This window comes from Ornithodoros turicata, chromosome 7 (genome assembly GCF_037126465.1).
Source record: "Ornithodoros turicata isolate Travis chromosome 7, ASM3712646v1, whole genome shotgun sequence".
Taxonomy (NCBI): domain Eukaryota; kingdom Metazoa; phylum Arthropoda; class Arachnida; order Ixodida; family Argasidae; genus Ornithodoros; species Ornithodoros turicata.
In genome coordinates this window covers 36,906,706-36,925,181 of record NC_088207.1, presented here as the reverse complement: position 1 = coordinate 36,925,181, position 18,476 = coordinate 36,906,706, and the positions used below count along the sequence as shown (strand labels likewise).

The window sequence follows — 18,476 nt, the reverse complement described above, 5'->3', positions numbered from 1 at the left end:
TCAATTTGAACTTCCGATCACTAAAGCAAGGAGCCGACAGAAGTATATGTGCTGAAGGACGACACAAATCGGCCCCATTATACACACAGGAAGCAATGTTTGCTCGTATATTATTCTAGTTTCGACGATTACGAAAACGACCTCTGTGGAAACGGATACACGAAGTAACTCACATTTTATTGAACACCATACGTCTCGCATACAGTTGGATACATCGAGTTCCGTAGTCAATCTTGCATTGCATCTGCAACAGGTACAGAAACATAGTGGCAGGCAGACACGAGTCAGTGTTACATGTGATTTAGAGGAAATTACGTCCTCGTCGTTTTATCTTGGCACAAATGTGCTGCATCGGGGATAACGCTGGTTACAAGCTGTGAGTGCTTCGTTTAAATGTACGCACACGGTAAGAATACAGGATCGTGTACTTCCCCGCGGAAATACCCGTTAGAAGGGAGTTTTTAAAAAGGTATTCAAATGATAAATTTGCATTGTATGCGGAATGAGTATCTAGGGCACTTCTGCGGGCATTCCAATGGTCGCCATGAACCAAAAATCGAGCGCCAACAGACCGGTGCCTATGAGGTCCCCGAACGCTGTCACAAAGGGAATAGCTGCCGTGTCCGGGTCCATCTTGCGACGCCACATGATTGCGATCAGGGAGTGCGTCAACTGCAACAGCAGGGCGACCTGCGGACGAGAAGATAAAAGATCGTGAAGGAAAAGTAGGAACTGATTGGTCGTCTGCAACTATACTGTCGTCTGCAAATCCAGCAACGGGAAATATAGTCAATTTTTTTTTGTATACTTGTAAAGAGCTTGAGTAAACACCCAGGTAACCAAAAAAAAGCAATTTGAAAAAGAAGTTCATTTCTGTAGAAATCAGGTGTGTAACACACATGCGAACTCATGTCTTCGTGCAGTAGCTGTACAATGGCGCCATGATCGTTTACAACGGAAATAGGACTTTGTGTGGATGATGGAGCAGAAAGAGTACATCGTGCATACATAGCACCGTATAGTAACATTCGCGAAAACTGTAGGCATGGAGGAAGAAGATGAAAAATCAAACGGATGATTCACAGTATTAATACCTAATATAACTAATACGTCAATTCTGTGAACAATGCTCTGGAAGGTATTGCGCAGGTTTGCAGCAGCAGCAACAAAAAGGTACTTTTTTCCGTGCATCTTCATCTTTGGAGAGATGTAACGATCACATATTTCTGCATTAGCCATGCCGAAAATCCCACGTGACATTCATTACAAAAGGCAGGCGTCAACTACAGCGCTTTTGCGTCGCGAATGGTTTCTCGTCCTCCAGAGAAAAATTTCCAGCCAAACACGTAGCCGAACTTGTCACAAACTAGGCCATTTTCCATCATTCACTTGTACACACCATTTCAGTCGTTGCAATCATACGCAGTCGAGCGTTTGCCGTAACTCCGCCAGTGGAATAATTGGGATCAAACTTCCGAACAGCATAACGCGATTGCGCCCAGTGCCTACCGCCATTTCTTTTTTTGTTTGGTTTTGTTTTTTCCTCTTCTGCGATCTCGATTTTCTAAACTCGATTGTGGGATTCTTCATTGTACGAACCGATACAAACGAAATAAAAGTGAACATATTCGACACAAGTGTGTCTGGTTGGGTGAGAACTATGATAGTAACGAAAATCTCCAACCAAGGTACAGGACGGGGATACCCGACGTTTCGGAGCCAGTTCGGCTCCTTCCTCAGGGGTGACTGGTAGTGGCCGTTGGCAGCAGCTTTCTTGCCGTGGTTCGAATTTCGTTGTTGGAGATTTTCGTTACTATCAAACGAAATAAATATTGACGACAACGTCAGTCACCCCACTATGGTGCTTGTGAGACAAACACTGTGGTTAGAGGAAAAGTTCGCTCCCCGGCGTGATTGAAATAAATATGTTTAGCAGGAGGACTCCGGATCCGCACTCACAGGAGGAGCAAGCTGGAGAATCTCCTGGTCAGCTCACGTGACGTTTCCGTGACGTTCCCTCAGGATGGTCACGTGTGAACGTCCTCTCCCATACGCTCTCACGCAGTTTGCGTAACGTGAACATGGCGCCAAGGGAACGCGCTCGTGCAACAGCTCGTGTCGCCCCAGTGTTGTCACACTGACGTCGCGCATACGTCTGTCTACGCGGGAATTTCAAACCGCGTGGATGATTTACGATGCCGGTAATAAATTACACCTCTCAAATCGGAGGAATTTTTTGCGAATGACGTTTTGTTATCGGCACTAGATGTTGTTACTCAACATCTGAAGTGAGACATATCTTTTACTTCTCTGTTATCGCCTGGACGGACGAACACCTGTGGGGCTACTCCTTTGCTACAACCGTGGTTGTCGGTTCATTATTTTGCGAAGCCTTATACGGACGTACCTGAACCAACGCTGTCGCTGTGTATAACAGAACAAAGCCGAAGGACAGCTGGAAGCTACCCATATCCACAAGTGAGATGATGGTAAGGAACACGAGTTGGCCCGGGATAACGAGCAGCAGAAGGAGGTACTTGCTGCGCACGTTGCTATCTGTAAAGACAAGCATACGTGTAAGTTCCAACGGGCGTCGTTCTTCGGTCAAAATCAAACTCGCCTCGGCTAGAAAAAATGCTGCACACGACGGAAGAACCGCCAACGGGGCCGTCCAGTTGCTTCACTTCGGCGTAAATCGGTTCGTCTCTGTGACTGTGAAGATAAGTAGACATCCGACTGGCTTGGACCGCCGCTAAGTTGCCCCCAACACCGTTCATGAGTGGTTGAAAAGTCGCCATTTCGCCGAAACGCTTGATAACCGCGTCGAGAATATTGCCTCCTAAACTGTGGAAGGAAAGAGGAGGTACAAGAGTACGAGTGAGGTAGTTTGCTATGAGACATCTCAACCATTACTACAATTGCAGCTTACCTTGAGATTACCATTGCACTAATAATCGGCATCCACCCTGAGAATAAGACATCTTTGGTGTGCTTGTTCTTGTAAGCGAGAATGATCCATACTGGCAGGAGGAGTGTGAGAGCTGCGACGACGAGCAACGGGATCCAGACATCCTGTCCTGTGAAGAGAACACCTATTGAGTGACGTGTGAGTTACGTATACGAGTGTTGACTTTAGCTTACCTGGGAAGTCAAGCAAGCACGTGCTAACGAAGGCAAGAAGGCCCAGCGTAGTTATGTCACCGAGTGAGGCCGCGATGGGAATGGCCACGTTGTCAGGGTTCACACCACATCTCTTCGACGACACTACGACTGCTATCATGACACCGCCTGGAATGCAAGAACACAGAAACCTTCGCTGTCTTTTATTTTATTTTTCGCTCTTGTGATTGTCGCAGGTGCTGGAATATAATCGAAGTGATAAAGCGTGCGGTGTGGTTTGTAGCGCAGACTTGGATCTTCTCCGTTATATGCGGAGTTGAGCATCGGATAGCGTGCGCGCACCGTATGTCCCAGACAGCGCGCTGCGGAGGTGGCGTGATACAACGTTGGGTATCACGTGAGGTGTGGTGATGCAGGTGGCGGGAATGGAGAGCACAAGACGCCAGGCCTTTCGCCAAAATGGCTCCGCCGAGGAAGGTTCTTACTGAAGGTTCTTTCTTGTGTACTTGCAATACGAACTCGTTCAAAATAGATTGTAGATATTCCTAAAGATCTGAACAGTCCGTGAATATGGATTCGTCCTTGTGCATACTAGGGAGGCACAAGAGCAGTGGCGTAAGCACAGGGGGTTGTGGGGGTTCAACAGCCCGCCACCTGAGATTGTACCTTTGGTAGTGCATTTCGGAGAGGAAGAATACGAAGGTGAAATCCTTTTCCCAATGTAAACCTCCCGTAGAATCCATTTCAACATATTTCTGGCTACGCTGTACCCAAGAGTCCTTCCAAGACTCACAGAAATTATTAGGAACTTCCCGGATGAGCACACCCATCACTGTAATCGTACGATACGGGAAGCGCATTCGTGCACGCTTTCGTCTCCGCTTTGGGTCCTGCTGGCAGCATCATGTAGTATCAGCAAGGAAATATGTAGTGCTAAAACATATTTGTTGCTCACCTAAAACGAGGCTGGCCAACGATGCAGTTATTGTGCTCGTTGACACAATTAGAGCCACGTGAGAACCCGTCACCGACGTCCCCGTCACCATTGTCGTTAGCACAGCATAAAAAGATGCCAGAGCTCCTACCACAACAGATTGACACTGCGAAAGAATTGACGCGATGCACAAGGTGTCGTTTAGGCTCGAAGACAAGAAGTCGTTTGTACCTGTAAAAGTGCCATATTAGCGATACTTGTCTTCAGTACGTCTCGCGCCGTGTTTGTCCCTCCCATGTTAGCCTAGAATAAAGCAAAAAATGAACCGCCATGCTTGTACACTAATACGTATTCCAAAGAACAATAAGTAGGTTTTCTCTACCTGCGTTGAGAGGCGTGAAGCCAGGGTCATCTCTAGATTTCCTTTAAGTCCAAGAAGGCCTGGCACCAAGATGAAGAGTTCCGACACTTCCACGAAAGCGGGCCATGTCTGAGGAAGGAAACAAGTCTAGTTGCTCCATTGTGGCATTGTGTACTTTGCAGTAACTGTCAAGTAGACTGTGTATCAAGTACAAACCATCACTGTAACTCTAAAAGCAACTTTTGGGTACTGAGATCCATTTCCAAATCACACTCGCAAACGGTTACTCACCTTCACCTCATCCAGAAGGAGACCTGCTCCGACCATGCCAAATCCCGCAAGCATGAATGATGGAAACACCTGCATTAGGAACTTCCACCAAGACTCCGCCTCGAAATCTGAGTTACGAAGTAACGGTTCCATCTCTCCTGGTTGATCAGGTGCTCCTTTCTTCGCCTGAATCAGTGGCTGCACGGTCACGAACTCTACGTTGCCTGCTGTGTACAACCCTATGTTAGTCTCTGTGCTGCCGTACTGAACCGACTGCTTTGTGGACAGAGGTTGTGGAGATTCTTGCGCCGTAGTCTTGGGCACGCCGTCGAGGAGCATGGCGAGTTGCTTGACTAGAGAGTCGGCTGATGTGAGGCAACGTTCTCGACTGCTTAACAGGGGGGTAAAGCACCTGAAAATGGCGAGTACTTTGGTAAGCCATGATTACCAACTTGCGTGTCGTCTCTAGCTTACAGTGTATAGAACCTCCATTCCGCCAATGTGTAGAGCTATAGCGAGAACGGTGACTGCCGCGCGTTCTACTTCAGGGATTTGGCGCTTGGGCAAATTTGGGCAACTTTGCGTCAGTTCTGGTCATTTTCTCTCTCCCTCTGTTCTCTCTCTCTCTCTCTCTCTCTCTCTTATAAAACTTTCTCCTCCCAGGAATACGCCGTTCAAGAGACAAGTGCTTCTGTCCATGCGTAGGAGACAGCGCATATTAAGTGGTGGTGTATGCGGTGATTTATCCAGACCCCCCCCCCCCTTCTCCAAATGTTTTGAGACACCGCCCTGCTTTCATTTCCTGTGTGGCCCCTATAGGCCTCTTTGGTTTTTCAACTTTAGACATATGTCAGCGATCATGCATAAAGCTGTTACAACGTAACTATAATAACCCCCTCCCCCCAGTTTATTCCATCACCCCGCGGCGCTTGCGGTTCTGGGTAAACCATTATGTTTTATCCCGTGAAGGTGCCACTACAGGCAGAAAAATGCGATTTCTTTTATTACTAAATAGTTATTAGTTCAAACTATATTCTAGTTAGTTATTAGTAATTAGTTCTAAATCAGACGCTTTGAAAGACTCATTATGCAAAATGTAAATCCCGTCAGTGGACATTATGCGCTCCGAATTTTCCAGAGAACCCGCTGGGAGCTCCATAGTTTCGGATTCTTTAAGAGTATAGGTGACCTTATTACAAGCTCTATGGCGCATGTCTTCTGGCAAGAGCCAAGTGCTGGCAACTGTGCACACACCCATCCTGTCTCGGCTCCGCACCACGTTGGAAGATTGCCAGCAGCGACGTTGCCAGACGCATGGCAGATTGCGCACACTGTGACGTCGTTGTTCTCAAAACTATAAATTATTTTTTTCGATTCTGCGTCACATGGAGAAAGAACATTTTCGGCGAATACAGTGCGAGACACATGGACGGTATTCGTAAGGCACTGAAGGCGCGAGACCTATGGTCCGCAGGGGCACTTTAATACAACTGATGACAAGAGTTCTCAACCACGAAGTAACAAAGACATGAGGTGAAACTTCCCATGGAAGCAAGCGGTGGCGCGCGACTATAGATAGATTGAGTCAGTTTCGGTCTCCCGTCTTCCCCAGGTCTTTCTATCTGTCTCTCCTCTATCTGCTGGCAAGAGAGAGCGAAGTTTCACCCCCTGCCTTTCCCACCCCCTCCGGGTTCTCAACTCTTCACTGTGTTTTACGTCTGTGGTATAGTATTTTATCTCATAAAACTACAGCAACTAGACGACGACGAGGGTTAAGACAAGGTAGACAGGAACTAGTTGCTGAAGTTTCATTATGAGCGTGTACCAGCTCCCCTATACAGTCCACTGGTTGGTATCTTATTTGTTGGTGAGTCGCATTCGCTTTATCTATAGATACACTTTGTTCTAGGTTTCCACTTCCCAAGATTATCTACACGGAAAATCCCACGCCCGATTTGTAATCATTTTCTGTATATCAACACCCAACATGCAAACAGGGGGGAAGCGATCGGTCCACGACCTTGAACTATGTCACGTAAACCGGGTTCGTGCGAATATTTCTATGGCTGGTGTAGTGCCACACTTAGGAACGCTCCTGTCGTCTCCATACATGATATTTTTATCTTCGCAGTTAGAGACGCAAACCAAATAGTCTGATATGGCGAACAGTTTGTTGCTGTTGCATTTCTTACTTTCTGAGAGGGCCATTACAAAGGAATACCATAGTCATTTTGGCAAGGGAATCTCGTTACGTGCTTCCACGAATTTTCGAAAGAACACGCAAAACTTATAATAGTTTCGGATTCTACAAGAGTAGATGACGTCACCGAGAGCTATGGCGGCTGTCTCTAAGCTATGTGTCCCTGCTCTCTGCCTCACGCTGGAATCTGCCAGCAGCTAGAATCATCCGTCGTCTTGACGCTGCACACGCGTTGTAGAATACCGCCGCCATACACCACTATAGTCGTGTTCAACTTAACAAGGAACAAAAAATCTAGTCCGTCAACTACATACGCCTGTGACCTCTCTGCGTCCCGGCATCCTATCTGCGGCGCAGTAACATTTGAGAACTGACGTACTAGATTTCTTTTCCTTCTTAACTCGCTAAAACATCCGCTATCCCAGATAAGACCACTGCGAGGGTCAGCGGAGCTTCTCGTCGATATGCTGTTCAGTGACTTGCCTCACAGCAGGAGCTGCAATCGTTAGCCGACGGACTTTGAAATGGCCTTGTTTAGAAATCACGCAACTTTGTTTCTCCGTGCTTCTGCAATCGTTGTTGTAAGATATGCTGTACGCTTATATTCCACCGTGCATTTCCATTATATCTGCTGGAGTCGCGATTTCAAGCTTGCTAGCGTGTTTTGCAATGTCCTGTCGCACAAATCCACCGGGCTGTCTTATTAGTTTCTGCTGCCCACTGCTGCGTGATGTTCAAGCTTTACCATGTTCATATGACGCTATACCGAATTTCACGGGAGCGTTAATCAACAAATTCTTTTCTTATATTTATAACCTCACTATCGTTTAGTGGAACACTGTGGAACCAGGCGATCAGACCATTACAGAACCACCACCATTAGCGTAAGGACCATTGTTTGTACATCGCGGAACTACAAGGCAAATCACGGAGATTTCGCAGTTTTAGCACGTGCGATACTTACCGTGGTACTCAGAATGGGTGTTGAAGGCAGGTCCAAGGCACGGGAGGTCTACTCTTCCACTTAGGACTACGCGGATGGATCTCGGATTGAAGATGCCAGCCACGGCTTGGCTGCCCTCGATGCCCGTGCCAGTTGTACCAGGCAGAGGTTGACCATCCCTCGATTCACGACGTCTGCCAGAGTGGGTGCCAGACCTAAGCCGATTGCTTCCAGAATGACCGACTTGAACGGGTGCAACTGTTGACGTGAATTACGAGGACTCGGAGACAACGGTTGCTCTACCTAGGGAGTGAGAAGCGATGACAATGATGCAATATGCAAGAGAGGGCGTAACGGCACGGAACTATCGTTCTGCTGATCGTCTCTGCTTACATACTCTATTGGACTACTCTAAGCAACTCTATCAATGCGTTCGTTTCCTTTTCAATCCCACACACTGCACTAAACAAAGGAAGTTAGACGGGCAGGAAGTCTTGCACCGATTTCGCTGTGTAGAAAGATTACTGCATCCATTTCATCGGGCCGAACCTCTAAATGGAGAAGCTTGACAATCCGATCCATGCGTTTAGGAAAGCAATGTTCGATTACCTGATTCATATTACTGCACTACCTACAATGGCGAACTAATGAAGAAGGGCATTTGAATATCGGTGTAGTGCTGTTCGTACAAACCTCTACTACATAATGACAGCTGATGAAGAGGCGCCAGCACTGGGACTCGGACCACCACCTTCAGATTTCCAGTCAAATATCGGGGGGCGTCCACAACTGGTGCCCCTGTATCAACTGCCATTATGTCTTTGAAGTATATGCTACCGGGCATTCTTCGTTCTATGCTTCATGGCATCATCATAAAATAAAGTTGTTGTTACCGCACGCAAACGTGACCCATGCAGCAGTGACATAGAAATCAGGCGCTAGATGAAAAAGAAGCGAATAAATCCCTCCCGAAACTGAAATGCGGACTGTTTCGACACATCTCTAACAGAGACAGAATAAGGAAGCTGGAACGGGACATTACCTTCCTTTTTTTCTGTGGTTTCTGCGCAACCTTGTGTGCTCGCTGACTGTGGAACTCCCAACTGACGTTGTTGAACGGAAGGACGCTCAGCAGAAGATAACAAGAGAAGGCGTCATCTTTTCTCCTCCTTCTCTTCGCCTATCTTATCTGCCACCCTTTGTTCTCAGTGCGTTCAGATGCTCTGGCATGCGGCATGCGTAGCACGTGAAACGACTTTCATCTCCTCGTTGGCCCGATTTCCATTGACCACCTCGTGTTGGTGACGTGTATTGGTCGCTCTCAGGCCTTGATGAGTTCCGGCCACTCTCGAGAAGGACGCATTACCCGCGTCGTTTGGAAATAGCCAGTTCTTGATAGCGTTCTTATCTTCGTGGTGGATGCTGTTTGAGGAGTGACTTTGCATGTCTATCCTTTTCTGGCAACGAGACACTCTTGCGCAGCTTTATAGAAGACTCGGCAGACAGCTCGAAGACTGTTGTGAATACAGTTGTCCTAACTGGACAACACTTTCGTGATGTGAAAAGATATAAGATGAACGAGAACGAGTAAATCTGAAGCACACCAGGGAAATATGCCTACGGTTTACCTAAATCTGATGATAACTCTCCCGGTCCTTAGCAGTGCATGTTGCAACTGAGGAAGAGAGAGGTACTATGGTTTGCAAAGGGGGGTGTGGTGGAATCGCAGGGCAGAAGTAACGTACGGCTGTGTATGCATTCTGAGATTTAATTATTAGTTTACATCGGATGATAAGTCTATGGTACATTTTCTGGTGATTAATATAAACGCTTGTTCTATATGTGTCGGCCTTGGATAGGCAGACGGAATGCGCTGTGACTTGGTGATCAATCTGTAGGCCTCGTTTCATTCGGAATTCCTTGAAGCTGCGCGCTTTGCCTAATCCATCGAATGGTCTGATAGAACTAACCATATCCGGTGACACGTCCAGTAGAAATAGAACACAGGACAGGTCGAGGTCGAAAGCGCCTTTGTCGTCGCTGCGGCTTGACGCGGGGAACAACAAGCTCTTCCACCGGTGTCCACGACGACATTTCGGCGTTGGTCCATATGGTCCTGGATGTCGTTAGCGAGTCCGGTTACACTGGAACTTGTGCTATGCTTCACTAACTGGAGTGCAGACTGCAATTTGACATGCGAGTATTTCATTTGCACGTGTGGTATCTGTTTACATGAAGCAATGAGTCGCAGACTCGCTCCGAGTTCTTCTGACCTTTCTCTGTGTTGCACAGAAGTCATTTTTAACACCCTTCTTTCTTTAATTCGTAATTATTTCTGTAAAACTGTTAAGTAGGCCAGTAAAATGCACCATGAGAAATAATTCATCCCACAGAGTCATAATTATCGCAGAAATTGAATTTAAAGTACGCCTCAAAAAGCGACCGTGCGCAACGGTGATGGAAAGGAGAACCAGCCTGTGACCTTGCGCTGATGTTACACCGTCCGCGCTCGCTGATTGGTTCAGAGTATCATCTGCCGGACAGCTGTTCAGGGATCTGAAGAAGAACGAAAGCCTTGCTAAGCCTAATAGATTTGGAGGTCGCCATCTTGCGGAAGGCAGAGAAGCGTTGGATGGTTAGGTTAGTGTTCCACAGTGAGGTGAGTCCAGGCTGGGCAGGTTTCTTTTTTTTTTTGGGGGGGGGGGGGCGGGGCGGGGCACGCTTTCCGCGGTTCAAGCGTCACTGTTCCGCCGAAGCGCCGCTTCCTCAGTAAATATGGCGGACCGTCTTGAACAAACTGGCGATAAAGGTTAATTTTTGCATATTTTCACACAACTAACGACTATCATTCTTATTTCATTTCCTTCTGTATTCGTTCCTCTTTTAGGAAAAAAACAAATAAACACAACTTTTATCTTCGTTTTCTGACATTAAAAGACCCCGTGGTCCTAATAACGAACCACCTGCGCGTAGAAATACGAGTTCAACAAGCACTGTGTGAAAAGCAAATGCAATACACCGCGAACACGCAGACGGACAGGCGAATGCACACGAATAGCACGATGTCGACGACGTCACACGCGAACTACATTCATGGAGCGCGCATGTGTACGCGCACTAGAAAGGAAAGGCGTACAGTCGTAAGGAAAATAGACGTACCGCTCGGCAGACCAACCCCGCAGCTGTATGTTTGATTATTCCACTTTATTGACAGTGTCTGCAACAATGAGGAAATACCCTCTTGATCGTGCAATTCTTCGGGAGCTCAGCTGCATCGCAGATGGCTTTGACGTCGTCTTACCCGAGGAATTGCCGCTTGTGTCGTCTTCAGGATACCACGCTGCGGCACATTGCTTCCTTTGGTCTCCTAGTGATCGCGTGGTCGAGCTAAGCCGAACTAAATACAGCATTAAAGCAGTAGTTCTGGTGAGTGCGCATGATGCTTTCCGCAAAACGTCCCTCTCAAGAAACACTCACCGCCTAGTTGCCGCAAGGAGCTCCCCCGCTTCCGAAGCGATTTCCGATGTCGCTTCTCTCGCCCAACCAACGATGGCACCTTAGCCGTAGCCTAGCCTCATCTATCCACGCGTCTCGAAAATACGCGGGAAGCGACACTTCGATTAAAACAAGCGAGCTGGTGTGCCATGGAAAGAGAACGTTTCCTCGAGCTTGAGGAACACAGATACATACGAGGGGGCACAACACCCAAACTAGCAACGAAGAAGAAAAACAACCGATTACACTGTAATGGGGAGCCCGCGATGTGCTAGAAAATTTTCTACGAGAGGAAGACGAAAAAGTCGGTTGACATAAGCCATAATACCATAATATGTTTTCCAATGCCACGTGAGCAAACATGACGTCACTGCACAAGCCTCTTTGAGGCTTGCGCAGTGGCTGTGCCCCAGGATATTTCCCGCGGTTAGCAGTGCACGGGAAGCCATGACGTCAACCAGTTCTATATACTTAGGCGGCAGGTAAAAGCAGTGGGTTTTACCCTTCTCCCCTTTTACTCATCCAGAGTATAACTGTTGTATTCTGGCCTGGAGCAATTGCGTCTAGTTTTCTGAAAAGGTTGTCTTCAGTTTCGCCTTCACTTTCAGATATATATATTCATGAGCATTCATGAGGATTAAACGAACGAAAGGACATTCTGCAGAGAAAGAGAGAGAGATTCTGCGATATTTTGTGTAACCTTATAGATTTTACTCCTTCTGATTTCATAGGAGTTTTAATGCTACGTGCGGGCTTTTCTCGGCTATGGCTTGCATTGTTCAGAGCAGTCAGCAGATGACGTCTTTGTCACGTGCCGTGGACGACGAGGTTGATTAGGCTTCGTGTTGGAAATGATATTTTTAGTGGAAAAGACGCTTGAAACCAGAAATAACGTTCGTTCCTTTTCACTCGTACCACCGAATATCCGTTATCAAGATAGCCGAAATTTAGTATTCCGGGCTTCGAACCCTACTTACTACTTTCCTTTCACGTGTCGTTTTTGCCGCCGGAGGCCGTCACTGCGCGCGACACGGCGAATTGCTCGTTTTGCGTGAATATGTCCTGGCTGGTAGGTTTCAGTGACTTGTACTTAGGATGCATTTTCTGCGGCGCTCAGTGAGATGATAAAATATAGCGCATACGCTTCAGCCAGCAAGAGCGGATCCATAGCCAGTCCCTCAATTTGGGGGGTGGGGGGAATTTTTTGGTCGTAGTGCGTGGCGGGGTGGAGAGGAGAAAACGTAACGATCGCCCCCACCCCTCCCCGGATTTCGCGAGTGACTACAGCCAGTACAGCCAGAAACGCATATTCATATCTCTTCGTTGGTCATCGAAGTGCGGACTTTTTTTTCATACTCGTTACAGATGCACTTACGTTTCGATGGGCTGCTTGGGTTCTTCGGAGGAATAGTAGAAGAAGGCGAGCCACCTTCTGTTGCAGTGACACGCGAGATGAGAGAAGAAGGCAACTTGGATACGAATAAGTTCACAGTAAATGAAGCTGATCACCTTGTGAGTCTTGTGAGCCACGACAGTAAACTTCTTACACACTTTTATGCCTTGGAAGTATCATCGGATGAAATGGATCACATAGAGAAAAACGCTTCTGCAAGCGAGCATTATGGGACGGAGGTAAGAACGTACAAGATCAAGAAGGGAGGATGATTGTGTTTCTGGAGTGAGTTACACCATGAGGCCTTCTATTTTCAGACTTTCGGTCTTGTACGTGTCCCTCTGTTCACCATGTCCGATGGAGTGAAAGGATTTCCTACGTTCCTGTCACAGCACTTTTCTGGGTCGGCAAAGTCTCAGTTGACTTACGCACTCGCACGGCTTGGTATCCTGGGCGTGGAGTACATCAAGAGATCATTAGAAATAAGCAAACAGTACAAATGACTGCATAGTGCATGACGACGGTGATTCGTTACCCGATAAGAAATATTGAGATTTGGATTCTTGAACTGTCGCGACTTGTGATTTCTTCTCAAAGGCTCATTGGTCAGAAGGTCAGAATTGGGCAGAAGTACAAATACTTCGACTATATTGTGGCCCATCCCAGGGGCCCGTAATTTTTCTCGCCGGCCCTGCGGGCACAGGCAGGTACCTAAAAAAGCAGCTTTCAGGCCATGCGCCTGGAACCAAGCTCTATATTCAGTGAGCAGTAGCAACCTCACTTTAGAAGAAATATTGCATAATGTGATGGTATTTACGTTTCTTATTTATGTTATGCTCTTTCCTTGAACATCTTGGAGTTGCATTTGTTCTGTTTTCCTACTTTTCTACGTGTTATGAGCCTGTCCCGACTTTACCGGGAATCACATCTCAATAATTTTCAGTCAATCAACCTTTCTTATTTCTAAAAACGAACGAAAAGTCGCAGGACGGTTACGGTTGTGTAACGCGAATTTCAGCGACAGCACTGTCGTCATTGGGCGGTTATTTTAACCGTCCAATTCTAGTCGAAGCAGTGCATTGCAAGTCAGTGGCAGCGCTGTGAGATGCAAGTTGCTGTTTGAGGCAAGGACAAGGATGTTGAGAACGAAAACTCAATATTCGGACTAAATATTCGGACATCGTAGATAAAACATGAGGTACTTGTGGACAAGTACAGAAAAGTCTAAGTCTAATAAAAGAAAAGGAGCAATTTTACTCATTTTGTGGACTAAATGTATTGCCACAAAAATTAGTCCCTTAGGGAGTAAATGCATTAGACTAAATGAATGTCACAGAGTGGGGACTCCATTTCACGCTCTGTTGTAATGGTCCCAGGAACATATGTGCATGAATGAAAATAATTTGAAATAAAACCGGCAACCGTGATATATCGAGAGATATAAAATCTTACGACATGCATAGGGCACAATTTCGCAAGAAAGAACCGCGATAAACTATTTCTTCCTCTGTGTGGGTGAAAACCGCCGAGTTATCTAAGTTATATAGTCTTACTCCACCAGACTCGCGAAGAGCACATCTTTACGTAGACCGTTGCATTCCGGAGACCATTTGCGAAGTTCAGTGCTATTTGCAATACTGGGTGTAAATTTGAAGTTTAGGGAACGAAAAAGGGGTGTAACTGCAAAAAGGAGTAAAACGGGGAGTAATTGCAGTTTCTAGTCCCCTAGATTGCAATTACCCCCCGTTTTACTAACTTTTTTCTTAGAGTGTAGGGGAGACCGCGGAGCATGTCATAATAGAGAGTTTTAGTGCATCGTACGTAAGGGATAGCGTGGTGATTCTGCGCAATGCGCGAAGCGCTCTTTATGTTTTGCGCGTGCGCAGAACCACCAACACTATCTCTTACGTACGCAAAGGCGATAGCTTACGATGTACTAAAACTCTCTCGGGGTACCGGGCCGGCGCAAGGAACTGGGTTTTCGAAACGGTAGAGAAGCAGTACAAAATACAAAAGACCGACTACATGATTGGTGCCATAGGAATAGGGTGTTGTTCCAATTTGTACACAGGTAGTGTAAATAGTTCTGGTGTAATTTCAGGCCTCTGTTAATTCGTTCATTCTATGCTAAGTGGCGCAATCTATCGTCCGTCTATCTTTCCCTTGTCTCTCTCTCTCTCTCTCTCTTTACTTTGCATTAAACATATTCCCCCCCTATCGTCCGTTCGAAAAGAAGCGCATTCTTTTCGCTTGCACTGGGCTGCACTACCTTGAACTCCACGCAGGAGGGGTTTTCGGGAGCTGCACTTTCCAGCTGGAAGGAACTTGCCTTTCTTTTCAACAGGAAAGTGCAGCACGCGAATAACCCAGTTCAGGCCTGGTGCAGGAGGTGCAAGCGAAAAAAATGCACCTAAGGAAAAGCCACAGTATCCATCCGTAAATCCATGCAAGAAGGCCGCATTTTTCAATCCAATCCAATCCTGGACGGAACTTCGCAAAGCCAGGCGAAGCCAATCTGATATCCATCCATTCACGTCGCATGTCTGTTGAGTTGTTTTGTGCATCAGTCGAATTCGAGCGTCCACATTCTTAACTTAAGTCGCGTTGTCCTTTTAAACGAGACGTAGAATGACTGCTTCAATGCCCATTATTTCAGAAGGTACGTATGTCTTTGCTAGCTGCCCTGTAGAAATTACAGTTGTCATTTTCCCAGCGCTGCAACGGCCGCAGCACGGTACCACACAATAACAATGCAACACCGCGTAACATTAGTACGAATTTGTGGCTCTGCTTGTCTGCTGGGTGTTGTCGTCTTCTTGGACTGTACTGCTGCCTTTCCTTTTCCACTCAGAGGAGATAATCCGGAGGAAACTTCTTATCGATGGAGATGGCATGGGCGATGACCGGCGCCTAAATATGTTGTTGAAGGCGTTTCTGAAATGGTGTTCTTCAAGCGAAGAAACAGAGGAAGAGCAGTATGTTCCTTAAGTCTCGTTATAGTAATGACGTTCGTGCTGTGGGAAATAGCCGAGTCTGCTCTCTAAATAACTTGATCTTTCCGAAGGGCTATTGTGTACGAAAGGATGCTGATGACACTGGCACAGTGCGAGTTCTCAATATCAAAGTCACAGCAAGTGCTTGAGATGAACCAGAAAGAAATGAAAAATTATGAGCAGCTGTACAGTGAAATTGGTGAGTCAATCTCAACCTTCTGTCGTTTTGCTTGTACATCTTTTGATGTTTTCCATGTCGTGTCACAGTCGCAGAAAAGCAACCTGTGCAGGGGTGACAATGCCCCCATTAGGTACTTTATTTATTTATTTGAAGTACCTCTGGCGTTTGACTCGCCATGGAAGGAGGGACATACATAGTGCGCATATTCCACTACCAATATAACGGCAGCAACAATAATAATCATAATAAAATAAAAAAAAGAAAATGCTATGCCAACAAACATGAAGCTGTACTCAATATACTACATTAGCTATACATATGCATATATACACACATACATGCACACATACACACACAGTTATGAGTCACGATAAAGTTCAGTTATACAGGAGACGAACGAAGGGAGCGTGTCGCAGTCAATGACCGTCTGGTGTAACTTATTCCACTGTTCAATGGTTTTAGGGAAAAAGGAGTACCGTAAGCAGCTTGTTTTGAAGTGATATTGCACTAAATGTTTGGTGCGCTTTCTGCGACGACTACCAGTGTCTGAAAGTTTGTAGTACTTGGCCTTGGGAATGCAACTTTCGTCGTTAAGTGTAGACCAAAGAGTTTTTAGGCACATTATTTTGTTTCTGACATGAAGGTTCAGAAGCCCTGCCGACTGGAGCATTTGAGTTGGTGTGTCAAAACGAGAAAATTTGTTGTACACGAAACGAATAGCTCGTCTTTGAATCATGTCAAGCTCTTTTATTCTCGTTGTAGCTTCCGGAAACCAAACGAGAGACCCATAACCAATTACCAAACGTACTAAGGTTTCATAAGCAATTAGCTTCACGTGTTTATCGGCATCGCAAAGATTTCTCTTCAACATACAAAGCTTTCTACTTGCCCTGCTGATAACATCGTTTATATGTTGATCTCACTTCAAGTCCTCGCTAAATGTAAGACCTAGGTATTTATGTTTACTGACTTGCTTAAGTGGTCGCCCATTGATGGAGTACTCAAAAGGATTAACATTTTTCTTTTTAGTTGTTATTTTCGAGTGCACTTTTTTGCGTATTAATAGACATCTGCCAAGAGTCGCACCAACTTTTAACGGAGTAACGGAGTTAATTGTGCCGTTAATGTCTGCAATATTTTTGGTGCCCATGCACATAATATCTCAGCGGAATCTCACAATCGGAAGTGACTTGGGCTGATTGTCGTTCTTTCTTTGATTGCCTAATACTTTGATGTTGTATCTATTGATTGTTGAAAACAGAAACACTTGCAACGAGGGTCAGGCAGGTGTTAGGCACTAAGTGGGAACCCGCTTTGACTGCACCTCGTCATTGAAGACGGAGGAGCTGAAAACTTTGGAAAATGTATACAATTGGTATTTGTGGTCGTGATTTACTCTCGCAATGTACAAGGACCGTGAAGTCATTTACTAGTCCGTGGATAATTGTTCTTCAAGTGCGCAGTGTACCTCTGTTCTTGTTCATGCAGAAGTTGGCATTGCAAACGCTCAAAAGAAAATAATGGAAAACAAGCAGGAGCTGCAGAAAGCTAAAAGCATACGAAAGAACAAACAAGGTAAGCAAAAAAAAAAAAGTCGCCCTTGTTTCTGTATGCTTGCCTCCCCGTTCAGTTCACTTAGAACCAGTGAGAAATTTATATGCCCAACTGAAACATGTGGTGGGGCTTCACATAATCTCATGGTTTGTCAGGTCATGATCATGCATTATTGTGGCTTGCTCAGGACCACTGTCCCCTTTTTGTTTTCTATTTCCTCTCGTTGTCCCTTACCATTGCAGTACGCAGCAGTAATTACTATATCTCCACGTCTTTTGTATGGTGCAGAATATGATGCACTGGCAAAAGTAATAGCAACACAGCCAGACCGTTGCAAGACACTTTCACAGCTGGAGGCTCTCGAGAAAGAGATCGCAGCTCTGCAGAAATCTCAAAAGGCTCTGGACACTCGCCTTGAGCATCGCCGCAGGCAGTTCCATGTCCTGCTCAGTTCTGTCTACGAACTGCAGCAGCTGCTCAAAGGTAACGAAACATCCGCGTTTTACTTACATTTGTGTAGCAAATACACATTGCATCACCTTTAAGCTTCTCCCACATCGCTTTTACAGATGAAGAAAACCTGGATGGAGACGTGCAATCTATGGACACAACGTAATTTCACTTATCGAAGCCTTGCAACCGTACTACATGCCTTGTACATATAAGCATATCTGATGTCATCTTTAAAAACTCCCACAAATCTATTGAGGGTTTGTAGTAAATCACTATAATCATTATTTTGCACTTTGGGGAAGACAGCGGCTTGCTGAAGAAGAGGGAGCGTTTATTTCGATATAATTCAGGTACCTTGAAACAGTTACTGCATACACAACATTTGTTATTAACATCAATGATGTATACCGACAGTGAAATAATGGAAATAAGCTTGCCATGAAGGCAGCAACGGTTAAGACGTCAGGGTTTGCTACCAAAACGAGCCCGAAACAGGCAACATCCTAATGTCTGTGGTAATGTAACGTCCACACACTTGAGAGGTTAAACGTAGACATCAATTGCAGGCCTTTGAGTGAC

General features: G+C 46.0%; 3 protein-coding genes across 7 annotated transcripts in view; 2 read left to right on the top strand and 1 right to left on the bottom strand.

The window, feature by feature from the left end:
- The window catches only part of LOC135400963 (U8 snoRNA-decapping enzyme-like), a 29,229-nt gene extending 15,257 nt beyond the window's left edge, over window positions 1–13,972 (top strand). For 2 of the 4 annotated variants that reach the window (XM_064633014.1, XM_064633015.1), the window contains 3 exons: window positions 11,043–11,254; window positions 12,689–12,955; window positions 13,034–13,972. In XM_064633014.1, coding sequence (XP_064489084.1) covers window positions 11,043–11,254; window positions 12,689–12,955; window positions 13,034–13,219 — 665 coding nt within the window. In that variant the 3' untranslated portion in view covers window positions 13,220–13,972. Of the gene's footprint in view, window positions 1–10,907; window positions 10,969–11,042; window positions 11,255–12,283; window positions 12,393–12,688; window positions 12,956–13,033 lie in introns of those variants that run through there. The other 2 variants (XM_064633016.1, XM_064633017.1) reach the window with 2 other exon arrangements.
- LOC135400961 (solute carrier family 41 member 1-like) lies at window positions 159–11,364 on the bottom strand. Of its 2 annotated transcripts, XM_064633009.1 has the most exons (14): window positions 11,306–11,364; window positions 11,130–11,225; window positions 10,988–11,045; window positions 8,871–10,384; window positions 7,850–8,131; window positions 4,707–5,097; window positions 4,437–4,544; window positions 4,286–4,357; window positions 4,076–4,220; window positions 3,142–3,288; window positions 2,930–3,077; window positions 2,621–2,844; window positions 2,408–2,556; window positions 159–690 (listed from the first exon to the last, which is right to left on the bottom strand). In XM_064633009.1, the coding sequence occupies exons 6-14, from the start codon at window positions 5,022–5,024 to the stop codon at window positions 511–513; spliced, it is 1,491 nt and encodes a 496-aa protein (XP_064489079.1). In that variant the 5' UTR covers window positions 5,025–5,097; window positions 7,850–8,131; window positions 8,871–10,384; window positions 10,988–11,045; window positions 11,130–11,225; window positions 11,306–11,364; the 3' UTR covers window positions 159–510. The 2 variants fall into 2 exon arrangements, with proteins under 2 accessions (XP_064489079.1, XP_064489080.1); XM_064633010.1 differs by lacking the exon at window positions 10,988–11,045.
- A 93-nt stretch (window positions 13,973–14,065) lies between the features above and the next one.
- On the top strand, window positions 14,066–18,148 carry LOC135400964 (THO complex subunit 7 homolog). Its single transcript, XM_064633018.1, has 6 exons — window positions 14,066–15,375; window positions 15,568–15,691; window positions 15,781–15,908; window positions 17,379–17,465; window positions 17,733–17,927; window positions 18,014–18,148. The coding sequence occupies exons 1-6, from the start codon at window positions 15,345–15,347 to the stop codon at window positions 18,058–18,060; spliced, it is 612 nt and encodes a 203-aa protein (XP_064489088.1). The 5' UTR covers window positions 14,066–15,344; the 3' UTR covers window positions 18,061–18,148.
- Window positions 18,149–18,476: the final 328 nt, after the last annotated feature.

Bases quoted from the DNA above. Each gene is read 5' to 3' on its own strand.
- LOC135400961 (XM_064633009.1), bottom strand. From the start codon at position 5,024: ATGCTCCTCGACGGCGTGCCCAAGACTACGGCGCAAGAATCTCCACAA. The intron at 2,557-2,620 runs GCGAGTTTGATT...TTGTCTTTACAG, and splicing joins CAGCATTTTTTCTAGCCGAG to ATAGCAACGTGCGCAGCAAG. The intron at 691-2,407 runs GTACGTCCGTAT...TCTCGTCCGCAG, and splicing joins CAGCGACAGCGTTGGTTCAG to GTCGCCCTGCTGTTGCAGTT.
- LOC135400964 (XM_064633018.1), top strand. From the start codon at position 15,345: ATGACTGCTTCAATGCCCATTATTTCAGAAG. The intron at 17,466-17,732 runs GTAAGCAAAAAA...TGTATGGTGCAG, and splicing joins CATACGAAAGAACAAACAAG to AATATGATGCACTGGCAAAA. The intron at 17,928-18,013 runs GTAACGAAACAT...TCGCTTTTACAG, and splicing joins ACTGCAGCAGCTGCTCAAAG to ATGAAGAAAACCTGGATGGA.